At 34.7% G+C, this 26,891-nt stretch overlaps 1 protein-coding gene across 8 annotated transcripts in view; it reads right to left on the bottom strand.

Moving 5' to 3' along the window:
* LOC149778507 (uncharacterized) overlaps positions 1 to 26,891 on the bottom strand; it is a 177,271-nt gene that overhangs the window by 112,752 nt on the left and 37,628 nt on the right. Inside the window, exon 1 of one of the 8 annotated variants that reach the window (XM_089939386.1) lies at positions 5,560 to 5,849. The exons of 6 other annotated variants lie outside the window; for them this stretch is intronic. In XM_089939386.1, the coding sequence (XP_089795512.1) occupies positions 5,560 to 5,654 (95 nt within the window). In that variant the 5' untranslated portion in view covers positions 5,655 to 5,849. Of the gene's footprint in view, positions 1 to 5,559; positions 5,850 to 26,891 lie in introns of those variants that run through there. One more of the 8 variants, XM_089939388.1, reaches the window with a different exon arrangement.

Genomic DNA, 26,891 nt, shown 5'->3' with positions numbered 1-26,891 from the left:
AAGTGCACCTAAGTGTTTGACAGTGAAGATATAACCATGTCTACTGGTGCATATGGTCAGAGTAACATGAGACACAATGGGGCATAATGTTGTCAATGTGGCGAATGTATGCCCAACGTGATCACAAAATAAACAAACCATATCTTGCAGTTTTTATGGTCAGGAGATTTTTATCACGTCATTGATATAATTTTCATGAACATGTCCCACGAAACATGATAAAATTAATCAGAAACTCACAATAAACCAAGGCTTCAAAAAAAAAGTGTCTGGAGGGCATAATGTTTCACACTCATGACATACCATCATTCTACAGAAAGGGTCAGTAAGGCATAATTTTTCCACACCCATGATGTACAATGGCTTCTATAGAATAAGTCTGCAGGGCATAATTTTTCACACTCATGACATACCTTCTATAGAAAGGGTCAGTAAGGCATAATTTTTCCACACTCATGAAATACCACATGGCTTCTATAGAATAAGTCTGTAGGTCATAATTTTTTCACACCCATGACATACCTTCTATAGAAAAGGTTAGTAAGGCATAATTTTTCCACACTCATGACATACCATTGCTTCTATAGAATGGGTCAGAAAGGCATAATGTTTCACAGATAATGGATCAAGCTGATATTAAAGGTTATTGTACACAAAGTCAACAACCAAACGTAGCACTTGGTGTACCAAAATTAAAAAAGGTATATATCTGGAGGCAATTAATTAAGATGTTACAGTTCCGAACTAAAATTCAACTAATGACAAGGAACCAGTGTGACTTTATCAGTCACAAAGCCTGTAGCCAATCTTAAGTGTGACTTTATTTAGCTGACTATACATCAGTCACAATGCCTGCAGCCAGCCTTAAACAAGCTATAAAGTACTAAATATTTATGTTAGCCTTGCAGAAACATATTCCAATAGTTTCAACTAATTCCCATCTGCCAAGTAAACAATCTTTAACATATTAGCATAAACACATCTGAAGAAGTAAATATTTCCACAGGTCAAATCCCCCTTCCAATTTTTTATTACATATCTCCACCAACTTTCCATGCTTCCCCCCACTGATTAATAGATTTTAACAGTATTTTTCAATTAATTTTGTAACTTAGGTAAATATGTGCTGAAACAAACAAAAAAGAAAACTAAACTTTCAGAACATCAATTTATTTTGTAAACTCTTCTACCATTATGATACATATATACAGTTGGGTTTTTTTAACACAAATTGGCCATTATATATCTGGTAATCAAATTACATATTTTCCTCAGCCACACATGGTGATAATGTAGTTTATATCCAAGTTATTTAAATGAGAAAAGACATGAAGTTAAAGTCATGCATAACCATCATTTGCAGCCGTAACACATCATGATCTAAAAGAAATAGATACAACCATACATGATTTCTTGTCATGGATGATATTCCATTCCTGGATAAAAGTAAATTTTGAATCTTGGAAGTTCCTCAGCTGATTTTTATGCCACCTATCACATCAGTCCAGATTGTCCTGTAAAATTTCAATAGGATTAAGGTCTAACTCCAAGATGGCTAAAGCCATATGAATGGTCACACAATCTTGCTGAAACATTTTGTACCAACTGGCATTCAGGGAGGGTATGATGTGTTGGGCAAGGATTCTACTCCTGCAGCAGTGTATAAATTACCATAAATACTGGCAGGAATGTGGGCTGTATGATCGCCAGACACATTCCTTCCAAACTGTGAACCACCACTGATCTGCCTTCTCAATGCAGGCTTTTGTAGGACAATCATGGATCCATTAGTACATATGGTGGCACCCATCACTTTTGGAAAGCATGAAATGTAATCAGTTAGAAAAAAGCACATGATGCCATTTTTGCCTGTTTCAATAAAGATATGTGCATGCCCACCATAGACAGTTAACCCTGCCAACACTGAAGGCCTACATAACAGAAGACCATGGTCCTGGAATCAACTTTGCAAAATGAAAGGGCTAATTCAAAATTCAAAATGTAAAGGCTAATTCAAAATTCAAAATGTAAGGGCTAATTCAATTGTTGTTAATACCAAGAGTGTTCTGTTCTGTAATAATAGCTGGAAGGCACTGATTATGTATGACATTCCAACATAGCAATCTTTATCAAGACACAAAGACATCCATTATGTGGTCAGTAAACTTCTCTACCAGTCTCATGAACATGTCTTCAGTGCTTATACCTTTTTGCCATCATACCAAGTTGTCTTGCAACATCCACATTGTGCATGCTAGCTCCATATGTGCCTGTCAAGTAAATATTTTGTGTGGAACTTTTGTCATCTCCAGGGACTTCAAAGGACTGTAATGTTGACTTTTGTAAAGATTTTCCCCTTCAGATTAGAGTTTCACTTAAGAACATCATGTGATTCCTCAAAATTGGCTGCATGTAACATACCGGTTATAATGCAGTGATGATACAAACAACAGTTTTCCATGCTTGGAGTTATAAAATTCAGATATTTTTTATTTTTATGTCCAAAGCTCAGATGTTTCTTTCAGATCAGTATTCATGTACATGCATGTGTATTTTACTGTCAGTACCACATGTACTTCTTGAATATTGAGTCTAACTTCAAACTGCATAACATACTGGCACATCTGGGTCTATGCAATTTGTAAGGAGTAAACAGTAGAATAAAAAACAAAGATACTGATCTGCTGGCACATAATGTGACAGAAGATCAGGGTTTGTTTTGTTTGCAGTTGGACTGGACCAATACATGAGTGTATATGGTTTACTGACATACTGATAGCTGTATGGAAGATTATTATTATGTGAAATAAACAAAACTCATTATTATTGAACCCTTGGAATCATCTATTTAAGAATTAAATTTCTTTGCAAGGATTTCAGGACAGAAACTTAACACTGCCAAACCAAATGCAATTTGGACAGGAAGCATGAAGTACAGTGCAGAAACATTTCATCACAGATTAAAGTTACAGAGGGTGACTCAATTTACATCAGTAGGCATACAATTTTTAGTGAACTTGGATAAAATGATCAAAATGAATTTCGAAAATTAAAAAAAAATGATTAAAACTTGTTTAAACATTGGCAAAAGTGATCCTTAACACAAACTGGTATTAAAATAAGTTTTGAAAATTGCAAAGCTTAACCATATGTTCTGCTCATTACCAAATCATCCACACAATTTTTATCTAGGAATTAAATAATTATTTTTCACCTTTATACGGAAATCAAAAGTGGACAAAGTTAAAAGAGAGGTTATGATTCAAACTTATTCTAAAAGTGGCTTGGCGATGATAGATATTGATAAATTTGTATTAGCTCTGAAAATAACATGGATTCATCGAGTTTTCTACCTCACAGAAAATAGGTCAATTTATTTTAATATGAAATATGCAAAGTTAAATACCTCTTCTTGTTCTGGAGATGAAAATGTGATGACTTTAATTCAAAATGGACAAAAACTGCTTTTTGGCATGATATTTTACTGGCCTGGAAACTGTTAATAGATATAAACATACCCCGGACAGAAGATTGTTATGAAAACAAGCTTATGGATGAACTCCCTTGTAAGCATGAATAAGGTACACCTACTTTCTATAGGAAATTGTTTGAACTTTATGTAATCTATATTCGGTGATATGCTTATAGATCAGGAAACTTAATGATTTTGATAGCATTAAAGCTAAATAAGCTCTAAGTATGAATTTCCTTGTCTTTCAATGTATAATTCAATGTGTAAAGTCCATTAGTAAAAAGTTAGTGATAGATATAACAACACTGGTCAGACCATTTATCCCTTTCCATTTAGAAACTGTATTTTATAACAATAAAGGCTGTAAAGATTATTACAAATCATATTTAAAAAGGTTGTTAAACCTACTAGTGATAATAAATGGAATGAAAATTTCGATTTGAATATGGATACGTGGGTTGACATATATTCTAAACCTTTCAAAATAAAAAAACTCAAACATTGCAAAGGCTTCAATTTTACCAGTAAATTCCTTTCTGTATAAAATAAAATTGTCTGGTACTGAGAGATGTACTTCTTTAAAACTGCCTGGAAACAATCCTGCATATATTTTGGGAATGTAATGTGATAATCAGGCTGTGGAATGATGTGTCACACTGGATTTGGAATAAAGTGAACATAAATATAGTGTCAAGTACAAAAACTGTTATATTGGGAGATACAAGTAGAGACGGAATATATGAACAACCTTTTCATTTTCGTTTTCTTCTAGCCATAAATTTACATCTACATATGTAAAATGAAAAGAGATATGCATAGATTCAATGGGTTGAAATTTTTTTAAAGACCACTATCATCTTAAAAAATAAATTGCAATCAAATCTCAAAAGAAAGGAGCATTTATGTTGATTTGGGAATGGTGGGAACCATTATTCCACTGTAACTAAGAATGATTTGTATAATTCAAATGCATGTTTAAAATACATCATGTATAGTGTACAATGTGTTATTGTGTTTCTATTATAAGCTAACAGCTAACCAAAAATTATTTCATTGTGTCCCATTCAATGGTAAGCATCAACAAAGGACTATAATATCACAAAGTCTGTCACCTAGATGCTGTATATTTGTATTTGTCTATCTAAAAAGAGACTGTGTACTATATGAATGTGTGCACGTGTGTGTGTACATGTGTGTATTATTTTTTCCTATGCTATACTGATTGTTCCTAAATTTTGTAAGATTGTAAGGTGACCATGAGATGGTTCCCCAACCCAATGTTCAACCTATTATGGGACAATAAATAAAAAAATATTCAAAATTATTATTATCATTATTATTATTTTTATTCACCTCTAGGAAATGAACCTGCTTAAAATAGCCACGCCTAATATTGCCAAAGTTTTCAATGCTTACAGTTGTCAAAAATTTAAAATTTTGTCAAATAACATCTGATTTATTAAACCAACAAGTTCATATTATGAAAAGCAGTTGTCAAGTAATATATTAAAAAACAAATTAATTTTGATTATTGATTGCTGTCAATATGCATGAGTTGCAAATCTTTGTGTTTTTTTGCAATATTCAAATATACACTATGGGCTGCTTTGAATGCAAAAAGATGCGAAAATCATTTGAAATCTACAGCACATGCAGTCAAATTAAGTCAATCTTTTTTTTGTCACTGAGTCTGAATATCGCTGATGGAATAAGGTGACCATTCCAGTGGAGGAAACAGATTCCAAGAACAAGACGCTCACTTATGTCAAGCCTGCCTTTAATTTGGCTAGAAACTTAAAAACTTTAATAATGACCAGACCCAGCAAAAATGTCATTCAAAATGTTCATGATCCAGGGATGAAACAAAATTTTCAGCCCCTGACAAATACCGGCAGCTATGCCTAATCATGATGCATATCCAAAATAGCCTACAAACATTTTTTTATGCTAAAAGGATCCACTTGTATAGTCTCTCTACTATTTCACTGCCACTGTTTAAATTATTTACAATTAAGAAAACTGAATTCATGAATAAAGTTGAAATATATTTACTGGTAATAGTGATGCTCAACACACATTATACATACTCTTCAAGGACTTTTTTCCTCTTCAGACTTAGTCGTCTCATCTCCTTAGCTGAACGTTCAGTGTATACAATCACATGGTTTGACCAGGAAATCATCCCTATATAGATAATCTCTAACTTCTGCCTCAGAGAAACAATGGATGAAGCCTATGACACTTAAAAGTGCAAGCTCACACTGTATATGATCACAGTTATAGGCTATGTGTGTACATGACAACTACCTCTTCAGTCTAGTTAGGCCCCAATTACTTTTAAGTGGCTTTACCATATATCTACCATGAGTCCTGTTGCCTCAAGGGTAAATTACTATAACATATTTACTCGTCTAAAGATGTGCTCTAAAGTAAGTAATAATAATTGAGTTTAAGGTTTTTAAAACATTTTGACTCTAATATCATGGCCATAAAATAAAAGCCTAAGAAAATGTTACATCTAAAAAAACTTCATTTTAAATATAAAATTAAAATGTATCTGAAAATGCATACAGGAGAACCAAGTCAAAACTGTCAATATGTCCAAGTCATCTTTTACACTGTTCTAGCAATACATCAATTATAGTGCATGCATGTTTTTGCTGACACAATAAATTTTAACACCAAAGGTCATTACAAAATTTGCTAAAATAAGTAATTTAAGCTGAATATAAGTACAAACGTACTAGTTACAAAATACTGTATCGGCACCTTGGGGGAGGTTTCACTGACATTTCAGGTCTAAGTGTGTTTTTGTCTTCCGTAAAGGTGATCCAGATCTAAGTACGCTGACCACTAGCTAAGGCAGGGCATATAATACATCAAACAATAAAAAACAAATCTATCTTAATATTATCAAAAATAGCAGTACCATAATCAGTTAAAAAATACCAGAGGATATTTTTTAAAATTATTTTTCTTAAAATCTTTTTCAGAAGTTAATTTAATTTTCTGCTCCAAAAGGCTTGATTTTATTGGTTGGATGAGAGTGACAGTAAATACAGCCATTACTAAAGCAGTATATATTCCAGAAATGGGGAAACGGAAAATATGGGGCCCAATGGCCCCTACCATGTCCAAATGTGGGGCATTTTGAAACAAACATGCCAATTTTATCACTAGTTTCTTTTTTCTTTCTTTCTTTTTTATATGATCACTCTGGCGGCCGAGTGGTAAGAGCATCCGCCTCCAATGTGGAAAGTCACAGGTTCAAACCTTGGCCGAGTCATACCAAAGTCTTATAAAAATGGTACTAACAGCTGCCTCACTAGGTGCTCAGCATTAAGAGGTTAGTGTTAGGACTGGTCGGCCTGGTGTCAGGATAATGTGAATGGGTGGGATATCATGCTACATGTCTGCAGCATGATGTCCCGGTGCTAGATATCACTATAAACTCCCACTCTGCAGACATCATAGCAATATGACTGAAATTTTTTAAAAGCTGCATTAAAAATCCAAATCACACACACTTTTTTGATACTATGTGAGAAAGCTTGCCAGTAGCTTCTCATGGGTTGGTGGTTCTTTCCGGGGTTTTCATGGGTTCTTCCTCCACCATTAATACATTGTGCCATGTATAGCCTATTGTGTGCTGAAAAATGGCGTTAAACCATACAACAACAACAACAACAACTAAATATCTGATCAAGGGCAAAATGCACGTACTTAACTAAATATAAAATGTAGGTCACAATAACTTTTGTTGGTTGTATGTGTGTTGTACTAACAACAGTGATATATACAATCACTAGGTTTTGATGATTACTGCATGAACAGAGCATGAGAGAAAAAAATTAGAACACAGGATTTAACCAGTCATGGAAGCATGAAATACTGGTCACAATGACCAACTTTTGGAATACTAGTACTAATCAAGATGCATCTTCTTACCATGTTTCATGACTCTAAAGTATAATAGTATCGCTACATGTTGCAAAAAAAACAGTGTGGTCATGAGCTAAACGAAATATAAAAACTTAATAAAAGTGATTAAAAATGTTAAATATAGGTCACCTTTAGTTGTAAGGGTGGGGTATTAAAAGAAACAATCATTTATATTGATGAATCTAGTATTAAAAGTGCTTGAGAAATAAATTTGTCTGACAAGGATGTAGTATTCACAAGATGCATTACATCATCATTCCGCAGGATTCCAGGTGTCACACTCAACTATACCGTTGTATGAAAAATATCAGCTTGATGCAAAAACTTGACCAAGAAAGTACAAATAAAAATGTAATGTATGTGTGTGTGTGTATGTATGTATGTATGTATGTATGTATGTATGTATGTATGTATGTATGTGTGTGTGTGTACAACAGCCCATTTTTCCCGATCTCCAGGGTATAGGTTTTATAAACCTAATCCAAATTGTTGCCTTGGACACAGAAGAAACAATGGTTAAATGCAATGTGGCTATACAGTGAACATATGTATATGCTTTTAAATGTATGGACGCCAATGCCGATGCATGGGCAGTACAAATAGCTTGATCTCCCCTACTTCACAAAGGTCAGCTAAAAATACTAAGAAACCTATACTTATGTGACCTGAATCTACACATTTTCAAATCCTGATGTCTAAAGCATATTTTAATGAGCCTGAACTCCAAAGATACTCCTGCCTCCATGCACTTCATCTGAACTTTTAGAAAAAGTAGGTCACAATACCTGTAAAACACATTTGCCCCAGATGCACCTTAAATGTGAGTCTGGTGCTAACAGGTGTTTTAAAATAAAAGTCTCATTCCAGACATGGAGGGTAGATGGATGTAGGAACTGGATGGATGCAAGAACAAGAAAGTGACAGCCAGCTAAATAAAGCAAGGGTAAGCTAATATAGTATATGGTTATATTTTCCTAAAAACAAATTTGCATTAGATTACCAGAAATTTAGGCACATGTAGAATATTGTTGGAGTCATGATTAGATGTACGGTATAATGTGTAAATGTACATTTAGATGTACACACATAATGCCCTGAGATGTGGAAGGGAAGGGGGGGGTCAGCATTTGCTATGTTGTAAATTATTCAAAGCAACAGTTATTCAAACATGTATGATTTCACTCTGAATTCCCTCCGGATTGCCACTGTGTAGCATAAAATTGCTCCAGATTATATTGCATTGTAATCTGGAGCAATTTTATTGAAATTTAATTTTGATGGGTATTCAAGTAAAATGACAAATGCTGTGTATTTAAGTACAATGACTGATGATGTGTATTTAAGTACAATGACTGATGATGTGTATTCAAGTACAATGATGTTGTGTATTCAAGTACAATCATGTTGTGTATTCAAGTACAATTGTGCATTCAAGTACAATGACTAATGCTGTGTATTCAAGTACAATCATGTGCATTCAGGTACAATGACTAATGCTGTGTATTCAAGTACAATCATGTTGTGCATTCAAGTACAATGACTAATGCTGTGTATTCAAGTACAATGATGTTGTGTATTCAAGTACAATCATGATGTGTATTCAAGTACAATGATGTTGTGTATTCAAGTACAATCATGATGTGCATTCAAGTACAATGACTAATGCTGTGTATTCAAGTACAATGATGTGTATTCAAGTACAATTATGTTGGATATTCAAGTACAATGACTGATGTTGTATATTAAGTACAATGATGTTGTGTATTCAAAGTACAGTGATGTTGGGTATTCAAGTACAATGACTTGTTGTGTATTCAAATACAATGACTGATGATGAGTATTCAAGTACAATATGTTGTGTATTCAAGTACAATACTGTTGTGTATTCAAGTATAATGATGTGTATTCAAGTCAATGACAGATGTTGTGTATTCAATTACAATGGCACATGTTGTGTATTCAAGTACAATGACTGTTGTTGGGTATTCAAGTACAATGACTGTTGTTGGGTATTCATGTACAATGACTTGTGTATTCAAGTACAATGACTGATGATGTGTATTCAAGTACAATATGTTGTGTATTCAAGTACAATGCTGTTGTGTATTCAAGTACAATGATGTTGTGTATTCAAGTCGATGACAGATGTTGTGTATTCAATTACAATGGCATATGTTGTGTATTCAAGTACAATGACTGTTGTTGGGTATTCAAGTACAATGACTGTTGTTGGGTATTCAAATACAATGACTGTTGTTGTGTATTCAAGTCAATGACAGATGTTGTGTATTCAATTACAATGGCATATGTTGTGTATTCAAGTACAATGACTGTTGTTGGGTATTCAAGTACAATGACTGTTGTTGGGTATTCAAGTACAATGACTTGTTGTGTATTCAAGTACAATGATGATGTGTATTCAAGTACAATATGTTGTGTATTCAAGTACAATGATGTTGTGTATTCAAGTCAATGACAGATGTTGTGTATTCAATTACAATGGCATATGTTGTGTATTCAAGTACAATGACTGTTGTTGGGTATTCAAGTACAATGACTGTTGTTGGGTATTCAAGTACAATGACTGTTGTTGGGTATTCAAGTACAATGACTGATGCTGTGTATTTAAGTACAATGATGTATATTCAGGTACAATGTTGTTGTGTACGCAAGTACAATTATTCACACTTGAGTTATAAAAGCATCACCTCTATCTCTGATGGACATGTTATACCAGAATACAAGGTCATAACCATTAATTGTTTTGGTGTTCAAATTGTTTAGTAACAAAATGAAGTATTCCTCCGCCAACATTGGCCAAAATATTGTTGTTTTTCCAGGTTTCAGATTACAGGCAATTTCTTATTTAATTGCTCCTTACAGGAACTGGAGCACTACTATTTATGTACACACAATAATCACAGGTCCTAACCTAGAATTAATGTACTGCAGAAAATTGATCAGGCAGCCAGTTTTCAACATGGAATTTTAACCTGGGGGCCTTAATAGTGTAAAGTTGATGTTCCAGCTGTATTTGATAAATTTGTCTGACCATATGTAAACAACTGATAGCCATGATAGACAGGCCATTCATTTCATATCAAATTATCTTTTGTCAGCAGATCAAGTTTCAGATTCAGAAAACATTTTTAAATGAATAGTTCAGTTATAAGGAGGGAAGGAGGGCTAGTATGTATGTATGAAAGTATGTATGTATGTATGTATGTATGTATAGCAGGGCTAGAAATATTTTATTTCTTCCCATTAGTCCATTGGACAACTAAAATAAATTTTACTTGCCCAGCAACAAAATCAACTTGCCCATAAAGAAACAAAATGGCTTTTGTTCATGCAATATCACAAAATCCCTACAAGACACTGACACTATTGGCTGAAAAGAACTTATGGGAATCCCAGACAAGTCCATTTCTTCTTCTTAACTGTTGAGTATTACAACCATCTGTGATATTCTTTTTAAAAAAAACTCCAACAAAGCAAATCTGGTAACAAAACTCTTTTACTTATATTGGAGTTAATGGTCAAAAGATACCTGTCTAACTGGCACCTTTTCATTTAGGTCCAACTAGAAATATGAAATCTTTAGTCTCAAACCACATGTCACTGTGACTATCCATTTGAGGAGATGTAGCTGCAATTAAGTTTTCGATAAAGCCACTGTAACACTGGACTTTGGCACAATTATCATTTAGTGATAAGTAGTCTTCAAATAAACACCCATGTTGATACAGCTATCCATTTTAGAAAAGAAGCCATAACAATATTTTCAATACTGCCAGTATTCCTGCCATCATATCATTTTTTTTCCTTTCTTTTTAAATGACCACTCTGGTGGCCTAGTGGTTAGAGCATCAACCTCAGATGCAGAAGGTCATGGTTTTCGAACCCAGGCCAAGTCATACCAAAGACTTACAAAAATGGTACTAACAGCTGCCTCACTAGGTGCTCAGCATTAAGAGGTTAGTGTTAGGACTGGTTGGCCTGGTGTCAGGATAGTGTGAATGGGTGGGACACAATGCTACATGTATGTGACATGATGCCCCAGTGCTAGACATCACTATAATCTGCCACACTGAAGACTCTGTAGCAATGTAACTGAAATATTGTTAAAGCTATGTTAAAAATCCAAAACACACAAACACACACACATACCTGCCTTACTGTATGTAAGGTAGCATGATTTTCAATTTAGAACTCACCAATCAAACATGACAAGAGGTCTTTAGTGAAAACCCCATTCTGGCTGACATGGTACAGCTGTAGCTATAATGGAAGTGAGATTAGCACCATTTTCATTTAGGATGTAATATGAGGGTATGTCCACTGCATACTGTTTTCATTTAGGACCAACTAGACATGACAGAAAGATATGATTTCAAGCTGGTTGCTACCTTGGCCAAAATGGACATCCATTTTGGGTGACCATTTTCATTTAAGACAAACTAGACTTTTTTTTCTTCACCTTTTGGACCTAGATAAAAAGTCTGAGAAATGTTTCAATTGAACCATAATAAGGTATAATGATCTAAGAAGATGAAGATAAAATAAAACATGTCTTTAGTGACCACCTGTATTGAGAGACCATGCCCGGATTTATTGATTATATGGTGTTATGACTTGTTATGAAGGACAACCTGTCTTGAGAAACCATTATTTCTTGGCAGAATGAGTGATCTTTCAAGATGGGTTCTACTGTATATCTAAATATAAGAAACAGAATGGTGCAATCTAACAGGAATATTTATCACTACAAACAGTTACTGCACAGAATAATAATGACTTTATTTAAAGAGAGAAAAACAATTAGCTTAAGAACAAATCTACCTTGAGGCCCTCATACAATGGAACTTATTTATATACAAATGCACACTAATACACAGACATGCATACCTATACATAGTAGCATTTACATGTATAGACACAATATATTTACTTTCTTTCCTTCACTCCACTAGATGGATACTTGCCCATATATACTGAACCCACATAGTCAATATACATGCAGTACGCAATTAGTAACAAAACAGATGAGTAGTATATTTAATGATACCCAATGGCATTTATGAATACAAATAGTTGTTTTCATTCTCGTTTTAACTGCATCTTTGAAGTCACTGGATATACTGGGTTTGAAAGAAGGAAATAGAGTCGGCATTTCTAATCTCAACTGGAATACTATTCAAGGGCAATGTTCCAGAGTATTTGAAACCTTTTTGAATAAATTCTTATTTGGTTTGGGAATTTTATACTGTTTGGTAGATCTGGGTCACAGGTTGGGAGTATTACCAGGCAGCCTATACTGGAATAGTGACTGGAGTACTATTATCAGATATCCTCTACATTAACTTGGTTTTTCTCACCTGGATTCAGTCTTTAATTAGTAATATTTTTAACATACCAGCTAAATTGTCCTTGCTTTCTGTTTGGATTTATATTAGCCCAAATGCTCTGTTCTGAAGATGTGCTGACTTTGCTATTTGTTTTATCATCTGAATTACCCCCTACTGTATTATTGTAATTGAAATAGGGTTGTATGTAACTGGTAGAAAATAGTTTTTATGTGCCTTTCTGGTAGAAAATGTCTTATCCTACTTACAAGCCATAAACATGAATTAATGTTTTTGCTGATGTTTTATATGATCAGTCCATAATAGGTTATTATCTACCAAAACACCAACTAATCTATCATGACAGGCCATTTGCAAATTTTTATCCTTCCATGTCAGACATAGTTCATCACTACAGTGTATCAAGATTTGTTTTTTTTACTATGATAAGTGATATTTTAGTTTTACCAGTATTTATTGTCATGCGACTTCATGTGCACCAGTTGTCCAGTTTGCATAAGTCATCATGTATAGAACTTTTCAGTTCATGCTTTGTCTTTTGGATGTCTGATAATGTTGTGTAATCTGCATAGAGATCAGTAGATGGAACTGAGTCCCCCATTAAAAGTGGTAGGTCATTAATACAAAAATAAATAGTAATGGACCTAGAACTGAGCTTTGTGGTGCTCCATATCTAATTGTTCCAGGTTCAGACAGAACATTTTTACATACACATGTTGTGTTCTCTCACTTAAGTATGATGTAAACCAGTCTCTTCAAAAGGATTTCATGATCCACCATGTTAAAGCTTTTCTGAAATCTACAAATACAGATCCTCTTATTCTACCTTGATCAAGTGCTCGAAGCCATTTATCAGTTAGGATGATCACGGCAGTCTAACATGAATGTTTCCGTCTAAAGCCTCAATGGTTTGGGTGTAACAGCAAGTGTTTTTTGTTAAATATGACAAGAACGAGTTATGGACATATTTTTCAATCAATTTTAACAAGTTAGGTAGTAAAGAGATTGGCCGGTAGTTATCTTATCAGCATCATCCTTAGAACCTGATTTGTAAACAGGCATTACTTTTGCAGTTGGGGACAGATGAGGTTGCAATACTCAAGTTCAAAGAGACATTTTTTAACAAAGTTTTTTGATACTGTTGGGAAAGAGCAACCTACCTCCCTTGAGGTTTTGCTCATGCAGAAACTTTTCAATTCATTGAAGTTGTTTTCTGAAACTGGTTCATTTAATTCTGTGGTAATGTAGGTGAAAAAAAATCACTGAAAACATTTGCAATGTCAGCGTCATTAGTGACTATGGTGTCATTTACCAGAAGTGAGTGAGTTTTATTTGTCTGATCTTTGTGAAGAATCACCCAACATGTTCACTGAAAACTTTCCAAATAGAATTTGAGTTGCTCTTTTTATTTTCAAGCATTGACTGATAATAATTTTTTAGCTGTTTAAAACATGCTTATTATTTTATATGTTCATACTTGATATTGTGTATGGTTTCCCATAGCCTTGAACTGGTCTTGTGTTTTCATGGCATCTAGGTTTGAATAGTAAGCCAATTAGGTTGGATTTCATACTTTATTGAATGTACTCTCAGTGGTGGTTGTTGTTGTTGTTGTTGTGTGGTTTAACGCCATTTTTCAGCACACGATAGGCTATGCATGGCAGCCAGTATTAATGGTGGAGGAAGAACCGAGGATAACCCTGGAAAGAACCACCGACCCACAGGAAGCCACCGACATGCTTTCTCACATACCCCACTAGCTGAATCCGAGACTCGAACCAGCACAGACAGAGGTGAGATGGCAATGATCTATAACAAATAGCGCTTTAGACAACTCAGCCGCTCGGGGCCCCATACTCTCAGTGGTGCATGTTTCAGAGACTAAATCCATAAAAATGTCGGTCCATATCCTGACAGAGCTTCATCTTTGTCATCAAAATTTTGGATTATATTCCATGGTACTTTGTTTAAGTCATCCAAAAATTGTTCTTTATTAAAAATTTTGAATGGTCTTTAAGTGATAGTTTTATGTGTATTTTTCCTATTTTTCTTGCATTTTACCTTTCTTGTCAGAAAAGTAGGGTTGTGGTCACCAAGATCAATATTCAGTACATTAACATAAGCCACATTTCCTGGTAGGTTGGATTAAATGTGGTCAATACAAGTGCTTGATATTTCTGTTACCTTTATAGGTTCATTTACCAGTTGGACCAGGCCTAATGATTCAATAAATTCCATTGATTTGTTCCTTATCTGAGTACTGAGTATGTCCTTATTTACATTGCCTAGTACATATATTTCTTTCTCCTGTGCAAGAATATTTTCCATTTGTTGCTCTGGAGGAAGGTGGCCTGTAAATACAACCAACTAGGAATGATCTTGAATTATTCTGAGAAATTTCCACTCAAATCTCTCAATTTTTTGTGACTCCAAGTCAGGTCACCTTTCTGCATTTACATTGTCCCTAATGTATGCAGCAAGATCTCCCCCTGCTGTCTCTCTGTACCTGCATAATGGTTTATTGTAGCCTTGACTGAAATAGATTATTATGGTGGTTAGGGTTTAATTTGGTTTCAGTGAGTCCTAAAACATGTATATTATTTTCCTTGGAAGGCAACATTAACTTAATCTGGTATATTTTCCCCTACTATATTTAAGTCACCTGTGTTAAAATCTGTTTTATTTTGTTTCCTATTAATTATATGAATGTCATCATGCAATGGGGCACTCAGTGAGGTTGCCTCCATACTACTTTGAATATTTTTACATCCATTTCCCTATTTATATGTTCATATATATTAGCATCTGCAAAGTCACACAGAGCCCTGAAAAAGCTTTAACTTTTGTATTTACAATAGTGTCCACTGAATAGTTAGAGACAATAGTCTCTCTAGGTACATTTAGACTTAGATTACTTGTAATAAATGAAGCATTCTCCTCTTTGTCAGCTTCCTAGTACATGTATGTATAATACATTGTTTCACAGAGTTTCTGTTTGTATCCAAATTTATAGCATCTGAAGCACTCAATCTGTTTTCAATGATGGTATACCTGTGTCACAGGTAATATAATATAATAATGATACAAATAATATAATAAATAATATATACTGTTTTACATACTTGTTTTGACTTTGGTAAATGTTGGGACCCAGGTGCCATAGAATCAGACACAGCATAAATTTAATTTAAAAGTCCACAGCTTTAGGGATCAATAATACAATTTTCAGTCTGGACACATGGCGATGCATAATAGTGGCACACCTATAAAGTAACCCCCATTTCCATGTCAAGATGACCATCCATTCAAGAAGACTGGCAATAACAATATGTTCAAACTGTCAGACATGATGGACATAATGTATATCAGATTGACCCCATTTTCATTTCAAACCAACTAAACTCCATACAGAGTTCTTCAGCGAAAACTCCATGTCAATATGACAATCTGTCCTGGATCATTAATAACAAGATTTTCATTATGGCAGCATAACTTGGCTTCAGATTAGGCACCATTTTAATCTACAACCATTTAGACACCATAAGAGTGGAGTAGCAACAGCAAGATTTTCAAGATGGCTGCCTTAGTGACCATATCAGATGTCCAGGTGGCACCATGTTGATTTAAGTCCAACTTAGACATCAATAAGTCTTTCAGTCATACCCACATATTGATATCACCAGACATTCAGGATTAATAACAACAACATTTTCAAGATGGCTGCTGTAGTGACCATATCAGATGTCCAGGTGGCACCATGTTGATTTAAATCCAACTTAGACATCGATAAGTCTTTCAGTCATAACCACATATTGACCAGACATTCAGGATTAATAACAATAACAAGATTTTCAAGATGGCTGCTGTAGTGACCATATCGGATGTCCAGGTGGCACCATGTTGATTTAAGTCCAACTTAGACATCAATAAGTCTTTCAGTCATACCCACATATTGATATCACCAGACATTCAGGATTAATAACAAGATTTTCAAGATGGCTGCTGTAGTGACCATATCAGATGTCCAGGTGGCACCATGTTGATTTACCAGACATTCAGGATTAGTAACAATAACAAGATTTTCAAGACGGCTGCTGTAGTGACCATATCGGATGTCCAGGTGGCACCATGTTGACTTACCAGACATTCAGGATTAGTAACAATAACAAGATTTTCAAGATGGCTGCTGTAGTGACCATATCGGATGTCCAGGTGGCACCATGTTGATTTAAGTCCAACTCAGACATCTATAAGTCTTTCAGTCATACCCACATATTGATTTGACCAGACATTCAGGATTAATAACAACAACATTTTCAAGATGGCTGCCGTAGTGACCATATCGGATGTCCAGGTGGCACCATGTTGATTTACCAGACATTCAGGATTAGTAACAATAACAAGATTTTCAAGATGGCTGCTGTAGTGAACATATCGGATGTCCAGGTGGCACCATGTTGATTTAAGTCCAACTTTGACATCGATAAGTCTTTCAGTCATACCCACACATTGATATGACCAGACATTCAGGATTAATAACAATAACAAGATTTTCAAGATGGCTGCTGTAGTGACCATATAGGATGTCCAGGTGGCACCATGTTGATTTACCAGACATTCAGAATTAGTAACAATAACAAGATTTTCAAGATGGCTGCTGTAGTGACCATATCGGATGTCCAGGTGGAACCATGTTGACTTACCAGACATTCAGGATTAGTAACAATAACAAGATTTTCAAGATGGCTGCTGTAGTGACCATATCAGATGTCCAGGTGGCACCATGTTGATTTACCAGACATTCAGGATTAGTAACAATAACAAGATTTTCAAGATGGCTGCTGTAGTGACCATATCGGATGTCCACGTGGAACGATGTTGATTTACCAGACATTCAGGATTAGTAACAATAACAAGATTTTCAAGATGGCTGCTGTAGTGACCATATCGGATGTCCAGGTGGCACCATGTTGATTTAAGTCCAACTCAGACATCTATAAGTCTTTCAGTCATACCCACATATTGATTTGACCAGCCATTCAGGATTAGTAACAATAACAAGATTTTCAAGATGGCTGCTGTAGTGACCATATCGGATGTCCACGTGGAACGATGTTGATTTACCAGACATTCAGGATTAGTAACAATAACAAGATTTTCAAGATGGCTGCTGTAGTGACCATATCGGATGTCCAGGTGGCACCATGTTGATTTAAGTCCAACTTAGACATCGATAAGTCTTTCAGTCATACCCATATATTGATATGACCAGACATTCAGGATTAATAATAGATTTTCAAGATGGCTGCTGTAGTGACCATATAGGATGTCCAGGTGGCACCATGTTGATTTGCCAGACATTCAGGATTAGTAACAATAACAAGATTTTCAAGATGGCTGCTGTAGTGACCATATTGGATGTCCAGATGGCACAATGTTGATTTAAGTCCAACTTAGACATCGGTAAGTCTTTCAGTCATACCCACATATTGATATGACCAGACATTCAGGATTAATAACAATAACAATATTTTCAAGATGGCTGCTGTAGTGACCATATCGGACGTCCAGGTGGCACCATGTTGATTTAAGTCCAACTCAGACATCGATAAATCTTTCAGTCATACCCACATATTGATATGATCAGACATTCAGGATTAGTAACAATAACAAGATTTTCAAGACGGCTGCTGTAGTGACCATATAGGATGTCCAGGTGGCACCATGTTGATTTACCAGACATTCAAGATTAGTAACAACAAGATTTTCAAGATGGCTGCTGTAGTGACCATATCGGATGTCCAGGTGGCACCATGTTGATTTAGTTCCAACTTAGACATCAATAAGTCTTTCAGTCATACCCACATATTGATATGACCAGACATTCAGGATTAATAACAGCAACATTTTCAAGATGGCTGCTGTAGTGACCATATCAGATGTCCAGGTGGAACCATGTTGATTTACCAGACATTCAGGATTAGTAACAATAACAAGATTTTCAAGATGGTCACAGTGGCAGCAATACAGGATGTCCAGATGAAATTTTTTTAATTATGACCAACTACACAAAAGTCATTTTGTGAAAACACCATGTCAATATGACTCATAAGGAGTAACGATAACAAGATTTTCAACATGATTGCCATATAGGATGTTAGACTGGCACAATTTTCATTTAAGACCAACCAGACCCTGGGAAGAATGTGTGTAAGAATCCTCCATTTAGTTTAGGCTGAAAAGTGATAACAAAATGTGCTAATGGACAGAGATATACGACAGACAACAGACCATTCCGTAAGCTTTTCTGGTCTACAAACAGTAGATCTAAAAACTGATGGATATTCATTTACAATAATACACCATGTATTATGGAAAAATATTTTCATCAATCGGATATTTGATGACTCGGTGTTTAATTCTGGAGAAAACCAGTTTTAATCAAGTAAATCTTTATCGTCTTTCTCTTAATATGAGGTCCATTCAAATGAATTTTGTTAGTCATTCATAAAAATAAAAATACATTAAATATACACTTATTTTGTATCTTATTTATATTATCTTAAAGACAATGATATATGAAGATTTTAATGAATTGGTTTATACCAAATATAACACTGAATGGTGTAAAACATTATCAATATTTTGGTTGACCAAAAATGTTACCTTTCTTACAAAGTACGCTGTCACAATCTGAAAGTAAAAATGCTTGAGTGATGTTTACGATCTACACTTGACACCTGTCTGACTGATCCTTCAATTAAAGCTGAGATATCCTTTGTTATTCTACAGTTAATGAAATAATTATCTTCATGTTTATGCAAACAAACATGTTCCTGATGCTGTGCTCTGTTATAGGAATGTAAACAAAATTACAAGAGCCCCTCAAAGGGACTGATGCTCTAATGTAATGAAAGAATATCCAGGAATCCTACTTATGACCATTTTTGTTTTAAATGCTTAATTTTGCAACCATCTCTGAAAGAGATATTCAAATTACCCCTTGTGGCAAACATATAATTCACAATACACAGCCTATGATATGATGCATTATCAATGTACATATTAACTTGATGGTCTTGACATCTTTAGAAGGTCTGTCAGAGGTGGGTGGTCCACTTTTATGTGGTTTATTGGTTTTATTTCCAGTATGCAGATTATAGACAGACATATACTCAGCACCTATTTATATACCATTCTCAACCATAACAAGACTACAAAAACATTTTCAAGCAGTCATACTATTAGTTGTCAGTGATTATGTATTCAATATTTCAGGCCATACAAGACTGCTACATCTGACCAGGGTATTTTGATCAAAATATATTTACTGCTTAATTTCATTTTTTTTTCATTCTTTTTATTCAGTTAATCTTGACCCTGATAGGGAAATACAATTTTGTAGCAAATGATCCCTAAGGATTAACTGTTTAAGAAAAGAAATGAAAATTGCATTCTAGTTTTAAATTTAAGTTATTTTAATCTGGCTTGATATTCTGCCTTTTCTACATTTGCTGAAAGGGTGAATGAATGTCATGCCATCCAGTTCTGTCCATCCAGCTCGTATATTTGACTCGTATTTAACACATTAACCCCTGGAGGTTTTTGTCGTTTTCGCCTGAAATTCGAGTAGGAAACACATTTTGAAAGTTATTTCTTAATGCATCCGAAAACACCAAATCCCAGGTAATCTTTCAATAACATACTGCCTAATTGTGTTAGAAACATCGTTTTTCATTGGCTATTTGGCTCGCGCATGAGCAGAAGGGTAAAAGTTGGAGTTTTTAAATATTTTTTTTAATTGTTTTCTTTGTGTTTTCTTTTTGTATTGAGACCACTCTTTATTCCAAATTCCCATCTTATCCTATTTTTTGCAAAGGTTGATCTGTCTATTTGCAGTTCATAACAGTTTGCCTTACATCTGTATCCATAAAGTCTAAAATCCGGATTCCAGACACAAAATCAGATTCCGACCACGGGGCCAATTTTGGATAGAAAAAAAATTAATCCAAAAATGTATGTTTTCCCCTCTGTATTTTGTAGTGCAACTAGAATTCCCCATTATTTGGTATCACTGGAGCTACATCAGTCTACCGTTCTATAATACCACCCACTTTAGTGTATCATGCATGAACTTGACGCTACAGAGCTCAGCAGTAGACTACTACCTCCTGCCACATTAACTCGTCGCTAGGGGTTAATGTGTTAACAAGGAATGGCTAAATTTGTAATTCATGTGCAATGTCGATGCAATAGTGATTAAATATACAAGGAATATTCAAATTTGTTGACGTCATCAAAATCCATTAACACATTAACTCCTGGAGGCTTTTGTCGTTTTCGCTTGAAATTCACGTAGGAAACACATTTTGAAAGTTATTTCTGAATGCATCCGAAAACACCAAATCCCAGGTGATCTTTCAATAACATACTGCCTAGTTGTGTTAGAAAAATTGTTTTTCATTGGCTATTTGGCTCGCACTTGAGCAGAAGGGTAAAAGTTGAATTTTTTTTATTTATTTTTTTGCTAAACAGAGCCATTATTTTTGTATTGAGACAACTCTTTATTCCAAATGCCCATCTTATCCTACTTTTTTCAAAGGTTCATCTGTCTGTTTGCAGTTGATACTGGTTCGCCTTAGATCTGAGACCAAAAAGTTTAAAATCTGGACACAAAATCAGATTCCAACCATGAGCCAATTTTGGATAGACAAAAAAATCGATTCCATAATTTTATGTTTTTCCCTCTGTATTTTGTAGTGCAACTAGAAATTCCAGATTGTTTGGTATCATTGTAGAGCTACTATCTGTCTACCTTTCTATAATACCGCCGACTTTAGTGTATCGTGCATGACCATGACACTACAGAGCTCGGCAGTAGGCTACTACCTCCTGCCACATTAACTCATCACTAGTGGTTAATGTGTTAACACCATTTTATGGCTCAAAATCTTGCACTGGAATCCCCATTAACACTTTTCCCAGCTCCAATAATCTGACATACTTCATAACTTATAAAGTGTTTTGCAAACGAAATCCTCATCCGAAGATGATCTATGCTGAAAATCAGCCATTTTGTGTTTTCATTGTAGCCCATATTTTAAACACGTGTAAAATGTCCTAGAAGCAATTTCAAATAATGACATAATGCTTGTTCCAGGGCACAATGAGCCAATCAAATTTAGTTTAACAATCATTATGGCATAGGACTAGCAATGCAAATGGTGAGTACTGGGTCAAATTTCATCAACGCTATAGTTTTGTCTTGTCTGTCAACAGATTAAAGTCATACAAATGTTATACTTGTAATTTCTGAGAAAATAAATCATCTTCCTATTGACTTCATGCAGGTATGGCTCAATGTAAGGGAGTTCAAGTTTGTTAGTCCAGCTAATAAGCGGCTACCCTATGCTGTCACTGCAGTGCCAGTGAATTCCAACATTTCGATAGGCAATAGTCTCTGACATTACACCCCAACATAAATGTCCATGTATCAAAATGGGGTGGCAAGGGTCACAGCAAATTCTGTCTACTTCATGCTGAAAAACATGTTGCAATGAAATAATTACAATGGAATTGGTGGGGGTGGAAAGGGCAATATTACAAAACCATGTCACTTGGTGTTAACTTGTAGATTGTGAGTGAGTGTTGTTATGTCGTTTTTGTTTTAACTAACAGATATGGGTGTATGTACCTTCAATAGCTGTATCAGATGAATTCTCAGTTTAAAAAATAACAATGCAACAAGGCAAACAACTAATACAATTTTTGATGACTGCTGTAGATTAAAATAACTTGCATAAGGTAAGTGTTGTTTTGTATCGATTTTCCACTGCTTGTGTCAGTATGTTTATCGTTACAACAAAAGTATCAATACATCAATATAATGATGAACTATTTCAACCAAAAAAGGTAAAGCAAAATGTATGATTTTAGGGACATCACAAAAGCTACACAAATCAGGGAACCCAGAACTATCTCTTGCAATAAATAATCATCTATTAGAAAATGTCAGACATGAAATGCTTGTAAGTGTCACCGTAGATAATAATTTATTATGGAATGACCATATTGATAAGCTTTGCAAAACACTGTCATCCAAAATTGCCCTACTCCGCAGAATCAAGAAATATTTACCTATAGAAATTCAAAATCTATACTACAAGTCATAAACTCTTCCAACAATGGATTTATTATTGTTTAAATGTATGGGGAAACTGTGCTAAATCTGAGCTTGACAGGATTAATAAACTTCAGAAACGAGCAGCACGTGTAATTTTAGATGCATCTGTTGATCATCCCTCAAAAGCATTATTTATAGAACTCAAATGGTTCACAATATATGACAGGATAGATTTTCACAAGGCAGTTCTTTTATATAAGTGTCTACATGGAACGGTACCAGAGTATCTTCAGGACTTATTCAGGCCTTTTTCAACACAATACCAGTTGAGATCAATATCACAAAGAAACCTTCTAGCACCAAAACCAAGAACAGAGCAATTTAAAAAGAGCTTCCAATACTCTGGTACAGTTCTGTGGAAAAAGCTTCCACTACATGTAAAATCTGCTGAAAATATTGGAGTATTTAAGAAGAGATATCATGAGCATGTATGTGCTTCTAATAGATAATGGAATTTATTATTTTAATACTAAACATGTTAAAATAAACAGTAATTATTGCTATCTTCATATAATGTGCATTGTTATACTCTCCTTAAGAGGGCCTCAGGGGAGAATAGTCCTTGACTAATGAGTCACCCTCTATAAATAAAGCACTGTTATTATTATTACATGTATTATTATTATCATGACGTGGCCGAGTGGTCTAAAGCACTCTCCGTTATGGATCACTGCCATCTCACCTCTGTCTGCGTGGGTTTGAGTCTTGGACTCGGCTAATGTGGGTATGTGAGAAAGCTCGCCAGTAGCTTCTCATGGGCCAGTTGTTCTTTCTGGCGTTTTCCCCGGTTCTTCCTCCACCATTAATACTGGCTGCCATGTATAGCCTATTGTGTGCTGAAAAATGGTGTTAAACCCTACAACAACAACACCAACACTATGACCATTCAATCAGGAGAATGTGAAAAAATCTTCAATATGTTCATTGTGGATGCCATGTTTGAGGTCAGATTGGCACCATTTTTAGTCACGACCTGTTACCAGACTACGCTCATAAATAATTAACAGAAAAGAGTGAAAAGCAACAAGCTTTGTAAAATTTAACAACTAATTTATTTCCCTAGAATACAAAGTAAAAATGTCATAAAAAGGAACTTACAGTATTATAAATTAAATCCCAAACAATCCTAGAGTTACAGACAAAAGTCCTAATAATTTAAAGTCCTGAATAAACTTTAGCAGAAGTCCAAATTAACTCCAAAGCTTATGTGAAGCTAAAGGTGTTAATGTGGCTGGTGTAGCTTGTAGAGTGTTGATGTGTGATGTGTCAATAGTCTTTTGTTATACCACAGTAATATAATTCCAGGTTTGAATTCACTGTGAATGCCAGTTAATGTATCCATCCAAGAATTTTATCAGACCACTTTTGTATTTGCTGTGAAAATAGTCATATGAATTCAATAATTTGAAGAAAATAGACTCCAGCCACTAATAATACTGGACACAACATATGATACAACTTGACTTTGCAAAAACTTATAGCACAAATGAAAAATCCAATTAGTTACAAGATTATATAGTTCTCTACTTGACTTCAGGTCACAATTAGCATTTTCTAAAAAAAAATATTACCTAATGGAAAATAACCTTCTAGAATGATCCTATGTTTACAAAATAAAAACATTACTTATTATTTGAAGCCAGAACCTGGACTATGTCAAATACAATAAGGAAATTACAAACCTTAGACCTAGACCCAAATAAATATATTTACTTCTATTAATAATAATTCTGATTTTAAACCCATACACGTGGAGAATATTTTAGCTACGTATTAGTTATTTACAGAAAAAAAGTCAATTCAGATCAAGCAGAAATGAACTCAGTTTTGGACAAGATCAAGTCCAACATACAATGTTACATTAAAATAGCATGTAATGAAATAATTCTTTTTTCAAATAACTAACAAGCAATGCAGAATTAAATATACATAACAGTCCAATTAGATATCATGATCAGTCTAGTGAAAATCCAACAGCGATATGACTTTCCATTTAGGAGTAGCAATAAAATAAATGTTCGATATAGATGTATGTTGGTCATACTAGATGTCCAAGTGGAACCATTATAAAAAGCCTTCTGGCAGAAAACCATGTCAGCGATTAGCTATAACAAGATTTTCAAGATACTGTTCTGATGGCCATATTAGACGCAAGATCGACGTAACCGTCATTTACTAAGAAGTACACAGTATAAGAAGTATTTTTTGTGAAATCAATGTCTTGATCTAACCATCCATTCCAGAGGAGCTGTGATAAGAAGACATTCAAGATGACTGAGGTGGCAGTCATATTAGATGTCTGAACAGTACCATTACTCTGAGCGTGAGTCAAGTTTCACGACAATCCTCTAAAACCTTAAGGAGCAGTGGCAATAACAAGCTTGTGCTAATGGATTGACAAATGTCAGATGACAGATGCTGGATGATAGATGACAGAGACAACTGGCCATCCCATAAGCTCTTTTGGTCTATCACTAGCAGAGCTAAACATGAGCAATAAAGTGATGGATAAACTACAACTACAATAATAAAAATAATAGCAACAACAATAGCCTCCATGACCAAGCCAATGGAACAAAAGCTGGGATTAGTGTAATCAATGTAAAGGGTTTAGTATAAGCAATGTAAGACACAGTGAAATATTGTTTTAGCATTCAAGTCTCAACAACTAGGTTTCAGGTCACAAACAAATGTTTGTTGATTATAGTAACTGCCAAGATTAAAACAGCTAACTACAATACCAAGAGTACTGATGTTGTCAAGAAAAATAAATACTTAACTAGAAAACAGTTGATCTGAGCTTAGCATTCTCACGGTAAGCGCACTTACCTGGTAGATTTTTAAACTTGTCCCAGGTATCTGGGCAATAGATTTGTCTAGCATTAAATAGTTTTTATGGTGCATCAGTACAATCCCATATAGTCAGTGATAATGTTAAGAATCTCAAAAAAGCGTATCAAACAAAGATAAAGCTAAAAGGGGGTAAAATTCTTGAAAAATACCAGGTCCTATTTATTATATAAACTTCATTCTTGAAATATTCAGAATTTTACCAGCAAAGACATCAACACAGAATGCATCTTGATCGAAAAGGTTGCTGCAGTTGGTTGCCTCTGACAACATGCAGGACAGTGCATAAGATCTTTTCTACATTCCTGAACCCAGGTTTATAAGTTCCAGCAGTTATTGGTAAAAGTTTATACATTGCTATTTAGGGTTGGTAGCAATATTGAGCCATGACTTCTGACTTTGAAGATGACACCCCCAATGTGCTATGTGACAAGCTTTTTGTTATGATCTGTAAGTATCCAAGTTTCATCTCTTAATCTCTAACAGCTTTAAATTTACCAAGCGAAAATAAAAGTATGATTAGATATATTACAAATCCGCACTGCACTTATCTAGTAATCAAGACTAGTGGCTTTATGGATAAATTGGTTCATTTCATTCATTCAATATTATGTCAATGCATATATTACCTTTTGCTGTAGATTTTTATTTAACTGAAGCTAACAGATCTGGCTGTTAAATTTTAGTAAACTGGGATAATGCTGGGCTTCACCAATGTTGTAAACTGTGATCTGTTTTTCCTTATTGGCAAAAAATATACCATCTGGCAAATTTTTTTGGGGGGGCAACGTTTTTGCTGTTAAAACTTCTATATAGAATCTTGGAATTGGAGTGGAGAAAGCTGAAGGGCATATAAAAGGAAGCCGCAAACTTCCAACCCATACTCTGTTCTACAATTATTTGATGTTGCCTCTGCAACAACAAATGGGCATTTCCTTGGTCCTCCAAAGTTGGCCTTTAGCGATGATTTCAATAACACATGCACCCTTCATCAAAACAATCAAATTACAACTTCCCATAAAAATGAAGCACTTCAATCAAAGGAAGTCAGCACCAAACTTAAATAAAGCAAAGCAAT

Source organism: Sinohyriopsis cumingii, chromosome 17 (genome assembly GCF_028554795.1).
Source record: "Sinohyriopsis cumingii isolate HCF-2022 chromosome 17, ASM2855479v2, whole genome shotgun sequence".
NCBI lineage: Eukaryota > Metazoa > Mollusca > Bivalvia > Unionida > Unionidae > Sinohyriopsis > Sinohyriopsis cumingii.
The sequence above is the reverse complement of the archived record's forward strand: the minus strand, read 5'-3'. Positions and strand labels throughout refer to the sequence as shown.